This window comes from Poeciliopsis prolifica, unplaced genomic scaffold (assembly GCF_027474105.1).
Source record: "Poeciliopsis prolifica strain line A6 unplaced genomic scaffold, Auburn_PproV2 SCAFFOLD192, whole genome shotgun sequence".
Lineage (NCBI taxonomy): Eukaryota > Metazoa > Chordata > Actinopteri > Cyprinodontiformes > Poeciliidae > Poeciliopsis > Poeciliopsis prolifica.
In genome coordinates this window covers 30,289-37,500 of record NW_026562567.1, presented here as the reverse complement: position 1 = coordinate 37,500, position 7,212 = coordinate 30,289, and the positions used below count along the sequence as shown (strand labels likewise).

Here is a 7,212-nt window from a genome sequence, read left to right as displayed (position 1 = left end):
TGACCCGGTCTCCTGAAGGCCGGCCCTCAGCGATCCAGTCGGCGTTTCTCGGTCTCCTGGTTCCGTCCAGGCCTTTTGGGTCGTCAGGTAGGAAACTTTCATGAATGTTTGGGTCTTAAAGCGCCAGGAAGAGCCTTTGGGTACCAGGCGGGTTTAGGTTCTGATTGAGTTCCTCGGGTTTGTCTCAGAGCTGAAGGCATGAAGTACATCAGTTCACCACCAGGGGGAGCCAAACTCCCACTGGAACCATGAACAGAACCGGTTCTGTTCATGGTGACAGGTCCAGAGCTCCACCTGCTGCTGTGATCCACACAGATTACATTAATCCGATCCGGTAGCAGTTACCAAACAGCACACTGGTTTCTGGTTATTATTTTAACTGGTTCTAAGTTTTCTAAGTGTTGAAAGGAGGTCAGAAGTTATGACAGAAACATGTAAACTAATAATCAGTTCCTTTAAATCAAGACTAAAACTCCATTTGTCTTTGACTCATAACTGTAAAAATGATATTTCTGTTTGTTCTTTGCTTCAATTTTATCCAGAAACTTCAGATCAAACACCAGTTACATCCAAACAGGTTTAAAGTATCAATGATCAAACAGGGAAACTGAATTTGATTTTTAATGGAATCAGTTTTTATTTAAAAAGAATCCTGTAAGAATAAACCCAGGATTATTCTTATTCTGCTCTACTGATGAAAAATCTGGATAGTTTGGTGAAAGTCTTTCTCAGCAGCACCATGTGAATCAGGTTGGAGCCGAGAGGCTGCAGCTCAATGTCTCTGTGCTTTGTGCCGAGTTCCCCGGCTGACGAAATGAAATATTTCACAGCATTGTCTGATACAGATCTCCTATAATGAAATGTTCAGGGTCACCGGGGTCACCGGGGTCACTGTCGCGACCCATCAGTATTTAACACCAAACGGAGCCGAAGAACATCTGTCCTACACAGAAGAACCGGCTGGACGCTACCATCAACACCACATCAGCAGTGAGGTCAGCAGTGAGGTCAGCAGTGAGGTCAGCAGTGAGGTCAGCAGTGAGGTCAGCAGTTAGGTCAACCCGGCTCCAGCCGTACACAGAGAGAGGAAGAGGAGGAGATGGGAGGAAGAGTGTGCAGGGAGGAGGTGAAGGAGGAGAAAAGGCGAAGCCCGGGCAGAGAGGACAGCCTGACGTCTGCCGACAAAATCAGAAGATTCACCAAGCAGTCTGGACACAACGTCCTGAGCCTGGCCCGCCGTGGACTCAAGGTACAGCAGCGCCCCCTCCTGGAGGGAGGCAGCGCCGGCGCTACCTGGGCTGAAGGTGGAGTAGGCGTTATTGAAATAAAAGCGGTGCATGTTGCTGCTCCGCCAGGACGCTCCGGGGGAGCTGTGGGAGCTGCTGGAGCTGGAGAAGCTGAACCTGTCCCTCAACAACCTGAAGGCGCTGCCGCCTCAGCTGGCCCTGCTGTCCAACCTGCTGGTCCTCAACCTGTGGGGGAACCAGGTGAGCCCCGTCACAGCCCTCCTCCTGCAGCATGCTTCGGTCAGAACCGGACCTGACGCCGTGCCGTCTGCAGCTCGGCAGCCTGCCGGCAGAGATCGGCCAGCTGAGGAGACTCCGGGTTCTGTTCGTCTACAGAAACAGACTGACGGAGGTTCCTGAGGAGCTGGGGGCCTGCACACAGCTGGAGGTACGCTTCCCTCGCTACGCCTCGTCTCAGGTCTGCAGCTCTGCAGCGCCCCCTGCAGAGCTTGTCCTCTGTTCACTTCTGTCGCCGCTTCAGGTCCTGAGTCTGGCCAACAACCAGCTCTCCTCTCTGCCGGCTTCTCTCTCCAACCTGACCAGACTGAGGAAGCTCAACCTCAGCCACAACCTCATGGCTCAGCTGCCAGGCTGCATCTACAGCATGAAGGCCCTGGTAGGTCTCCACCAGCCAGAGAGCAGACCAAGCAGCCTGCAGGTGACCCGCTGTCCCCCTGTCCTCCTGCAGGTCTTCCTGGATCTGTCCTGCAACCGTCTGGAGAACGTGGCAGAGAACATCCAGGCTCTGCTGGAGCTCAAGATCCTCATCATGGAGAGAAACCAGCTCCAGTCTCTGCCCAGAGGCCTCTGCTTCCTCACCAGGTAACTCCACCTGAGCGCTTGGTGCCACAGGACATTCAGCTTTGCAGAACTTCTCCACCTGATGGCGCTGTCCTGATGTCCTTCAGGCTGGAGCTGCTCAACCTGGACTTTAACCACATCAGAGACCTTCCTGAGGTGAGCAGCAACCCACACTGATGAGGATGATGCTGGTAATAATGATGAAGATAAAGGTGATACTACTACTACTACTAATAATAATCATGTTGGGAACCAGGTTTTGGATCTTTGTGGGTATTCTCTGCTGCTTGCCGTTTCCCTCTCCATCCACTAGATGGTGCTGAATGGCTGCTCTACCTGGTGGGCTGTGCAGAGTCAGTCACTGCTCATCTATCATCTCATCGTCTCAGAGTGTATGAGGAGCAGATGTTTCCCAGAAATGCTGCTCTGCTCCCCTCTGAGCTTACGTTCTAGTTTCCTGAGGTCACCTTTAGCAACATTGTCCTTCAGGTGTTTCCTTGTGACGCCTTGGATTTATCCACTGAGTAGTTTGAGATCCTGGCCTTTTTTCCCCTGGTGACACTGTGGACTGTTAGAGTCTCTTTCCAAAACACAGAAGAACCAGTTCCTAGATTTTCAGCTGGCAGTCAGAGCATTCCTCAGTCTCCTCATCTGAAACTTACCTGTCCGCCCTCCACCTCAGCCTAGCCTCCACCTCAGCCTCCACCTCAGCCTCCACCTCAGCCTAGCCTCCACCTCAGCCTCACCGCAGCCTCCACCTCAGCCTCACCGCAGCCTCCACCTCAGCCTAGCCTCCACCTCAGCCTCACCGCAGCCTCCACCTCAGCCTAGCCTCCACCTCAGCCTAGCCTCCACCTCAGCCTAGCCTCCACCTCAGCCTCACCGCAGCCTCCACCTCAGCCTAGCCTCCACCTCAGCCTAGCCTCCACCTCAGCCTAGCCTCCACCTCAGCCTCACCGCAGCCTCCACCTCAGCCTAGCCTCCACCTCAGCCTCCACCTCAGCCTAGCCTCCACCTCAGCCTCACCGCAGCCTCCACCTCAGCCTAGCCTCCACCTCAGCCTCCACCTCAGCCTAGCCTCCACCTCAGCCTCACCGCAGCCTCCACCTCAGCCTAGCCTCCACCTCAGCCTCCACCTCAGCCTAGCCTCCACCTCAGCCTAGCCTCCACCTCAGCCTCACCTCAGCCTCCACCTCAGCCAAGCCTCCACCTCAGCCTCCACCGCAGCCTCCACCTCAGCCTCCACCTCAGCCTCCACCTCAGCCTCACCGCAGCCTCCACCTCAGCCTCCACCGCAGCCTCCACCGCAGCCTCCACCTCAGCCTAGCCTCCACCTCAGCCTCCACCTCAGCCTCCACCTCAGCCTCACCTCAGCCTCCACCTCAGCCTCCACCGCAGCCTCCACCGCAGCCTCACCTCAGCCTCCACCTCAGCCTAGCCTCCACCGCAGCCTCCACCTCAGCCTAGCCTCCACCTCAGCCTCACCGCAGCCTCCACCTCAGCCTAGCCTCCACCTCAGCCTCCACCTCAGCCTCCACCTCAGCCTCCACCTCAGCCTCCACCTCAGCCTCACCTCAGCCTCCACCTCAGCCTAGCCTCCACCTCAGCCTCCACCTCAGCCTAGCCTCCACCTCAGCCTCACCGCAGCCTCCACCTCAGCCTCCACCTCAGCCTCCACCGCAGCCTCCACCGCAGCCTCCACCGCAGCCTCCACCGCAGCCTCACCTCAGCCTCCACCTCAGCCTCCACCGCAGCCTCCACCTCAGCCTCCACCTCAGCCTCCACCTCAGCCTAGCCTCCACCGCAGCCTCCACCTCAGCCTCCACCTCAGCCTCCCTCCACCTCAGCCTCCACCTCAGCCTAGCCTCCACCTCAGCCTCCACCTCAGCCTCCACCGCAGCCTCCACCGCAGCCTCCACCTCAGCCTAGCCTCCACCTCAGCCTCCACCTGCCTTCTACGAACTCTCCGTCTGAATCTGGACCCCTGCAAAGAGTCCATAGCCTCTCCACCCCCGAGACGTCGCCGGAGACCGCAGTACTACCCCCCCGACGGAATCTCATCATCTTCAAGTAAGGTCACTTCAAGGAAGATCTCTTTTGTCCTACACACCTTGAACTCACCATGTTTCCCTCACCATCCTCAGAGTCCAGACGACCCGGTCGGCTCCCACCCACAGGAAGAGACGCAGAATAACATTGTTTAAATGAACGTTATTATCTGGTGGCTGTTCTGCATGTGGTTAAAAGAGCACAACATGAAAAATAACAATACTACTACTACTGATAAATATAAAAATGAGTGATGATCATCATTTATTACCAATAATGACAATATTAATGATGTTGGCCGTGTGTCCAGGAGATGCACCATCTGTCCCGGCTGGAGAAGCTGGCCTGCCATCCTCTGGACAAAGGTCTCCACATCGTCCACAACCCGCTGATGAAGCCCTCAGGGAGGTGATGCAGGGAGGACTGGGGCGCTCTTCAATTACCTGAGGTCAGGTGGTGAATAGGGGGCGGAGCCTCTGAACCCTGGGGGCGGGGCCTCTGAACCATGTGGGCGGAGCCTCTGAACCCTGTGGGCGGAGCCTCTGAACCCTGTGGGCGGGGCCTCTGAACCCTGGGGCGGAGCCTCTGAACCCTGTGGGCGGAGCCTCTGAACCCTGGGGGCGGAGCCTCTGAACCCTGTGGGCGGAGCCTCTGAACCCTGTGGGCGGAGCCTCTGAACCCTGTGGGCGGGGCCTCTGAACCCTGGGGGCGGAGCCTCTGAACCTGGGGGCGGAGCCTCTGAACCCTGTGGGCGGAGCCTCTGAACCCTGGGGCGGAGCCTCTGAACCCTGGGGGCGGAGCCTCTGAACCCTGCGGGCGGAGCCTCTGAACCCTGTGGGCGGAGCCTCTGAACCCTGTGGGCGGAGCCTTTGAACCCTGGGGGCGGAGCCTCTGAACCCTGGGGGCGGAGCCTCTGAACCCTGTGGGCGGAGCCTCTGGACCCTGTGGGCGGAGCCTCTGAACCCTGTGGGCGGAGTCAGTTCCCTCTTGAGGATGGCAGCAGAGCTTTCTGAAATCATGGTGAAGAATTTTGGAGGAACCAGAACTTCAGACCTACTTTGGTCCTGCAGGCAGTTTTCACCCACCTGAGGGACAGGTGAAGTGGGCGAACTTCTACATTTCATTATGGGATGTATGGAAAACAGCAGCCATCTTGTTGGTGCTCTTGCTGATGTTCTTCACTTTGGAAACACCACAAAGCAAACAGAACCGTCTCAGAACCTCTGGGCCTCTGGGCTGTCACTGTTATTTCTATTGTTCCTGTTATTGATACAGTTATTGATACAGTTATTGATACAGTTATTGATACTGTCCATGCAGAGGGTCTGCGCTGGAGGCCAGGAAGCATGAAATGAACTCAGCATGTAACGACTGAGAGCCGTCAACAAGGACGGCTCCGGTTTCCCTGATGGTTTGTTTTGGATCAGTTCTGTAAGTGAACATTGTTCAACTCCTAAGATCTGATCACTAGTATTTATCACAATGCTGAATCTTGATTTCCAAACTTCAATAGAATCATCTTTGACTTTTCTACCTGAAACTTTGCAAAGTTTTTTAGAATAATCTTTGCTGTCCCTTTTTTGCAGGTTCTCTGACTGGCAAGTAAATTTGAACTTATTATCCAAAATAAGATATTTGCAGTTTCTACTGTCTGACCTTATATTACTGTTTGAGTCGTGTATGGAGCTTCAGATCAATGTCCTTTGTTGTCTGTAGACGTAATAAAAGCAAAGCTTAATATTAACGTATTATTGTTAATGTATTCACATTATTTGCATTTTTCTGATTTTGACAGACAACATTAGTTAATGAGCATGAAGTCGCATCTTTGTTAATGTCTTTGTTTTATTAAAACTCATTTAATAAAACAAAGTAGATTTGAATGATGAACGTGCTGCAGTTCCTGTCCAGCAGGTGGCGGTAGAGACGCAGCAGGAACCGTTTTATTTTCATGGAGTCCAGAATAACTGAGTTATGGATCCAAGTTCTTCTCATGATCCCAGTTGTGCTGCTGGTTCATCTTACAAACCAGTTTAACGGAACCAAAAACATGTTTACTAACATGATCGGGTCCAGTTTTCAAAGAGAACTGCTTCTCAGGCGAGAACGTTCTCTCTGGCCACCGGACACTCCAGTTCAGAGCCGGAGACCCGGAGACCCGGAGACCCGGAGACCCGGGCAGTGACGTGCAGCGGCCAGCAGGGGCAGCAGCCAGCAGGGGGCAGCAGCCAGCAGGGGGCAATAGCCAGCGGGGGGCAGCAGCCAGCGGGGGCAACGGGTGGCAGGGGGCAGCAGCCAGCAGGGGCAGCAGCCAGCAGGGGGCAGCAGGGGGCAGCAGCCAGCAGGGGGCAGCAGCCAGCAGGGGGCAGCAGGGGGCAGAGCAGCCCAGCGGGGGGGGGCAGCAGCCAGCAGGGGGCAGCAGGGGCAGCAGCCAGCGGGGGGGGGCAGCAGCCAGCAGGGGGCAGCAGCCACAGGGGGCAGCGGGTGGCAGGGCAGCAGCAGCCAGCAGGGGCAGCGGGTGGCAGCAGCCAGCAGGGGGCAGCAGCCAGCAGGGGGGCAGCGGGTGGCAGCAGCCAGCAGGGGGTAGCAGCCAGCAGGGGGCAGCAGCCAGCAGGGGGGTAGCAGCCAGCGGGTGGCAGCAGCCAGCAGGGGTAGCAGCCAGCAGGGGGCAAACAGCCAGCGGGTGGCAGCAGCAGCAGGGGGCAGCAGCCAGCAGGGGCAGCGGGTGGCAGCAGCCAGCAGGTGGCAGCAGCCAGCAGGGGGCAGCGGGTGGCAGGGGGCAGCGGGTGGCAGGGGGCAGCATCCAGCAGGGGGCAGAAGCCGCTCCGGTTCAGCTTCACAAACACCGGAAAGTTCACCAGAACTCTGATTGATCCGGAACATCTGACCCGGTATGACGTCATGACACCAGGACCCGGCCAATACCGACGTAACAGATTGTGACAGAGCTGTCATCAAACCAGATAAAACATGAAACACGGACCGTAAACAGCCTGCCAGAACCGGGCCGAACCGGAGGGAACGGTTCTGATCAATTTTATGGAGATGATAAGGGGCTCCAGCGGTTCCAGGTCCA

At 56.3% G+C, this 7,212-nt stretch overlaps 1 protein-coding gene across 5 annotated transcripts in view; it reads left to right on the top strand.

Annotated features, from left to right (window-relative positions):
- Positions 1 to 5,780, top strand: part of LOC129356756 (leucine-rich repeat-containing protein 30-like) — a 5,812-nt gene extending 32 nt beyond the window's left edge. The window contains exons 1-9 of one of the 5 annotated variants that reach the window (XR_008605456.1): positions 1 to 87; positions 869 to 1,249; positions 1,356 to 1,487; positions 1,561 to 1,674; positions 1,768 to 1,902; positions 1,975 to 2,108; positions 2,195 to 2,243; positions 5,457 to 5,567; positions 5,723 to 5,780. The exon at positions 1 to 87 is cut by the window's left edge and continues 32 nt beyond it. Coding sequence is in view for 4 of the 5 variants with exons in the window: in XM_055026311.1 (XP_054882286.1) it covers positions 1,100 to 1,249; positions 1,356 to 1,487; positions 1,561 to 1,674; positions 1,768 to 1,902; positions 1,975 to 2,108; positions 2,195 to 2,243; positions 2,401 to 2,646 (960 nt within the window). In the remaining variant the exon portion in view is untranslated. The other 4 variants (XM_055026313.1, XM_055026312.1, XM_055026311.1 and 1 more) reach the window with 4 other exon arrangements.
- Positions 5,781 to 7,212: the final 1,432 nt, after the last annotated feature.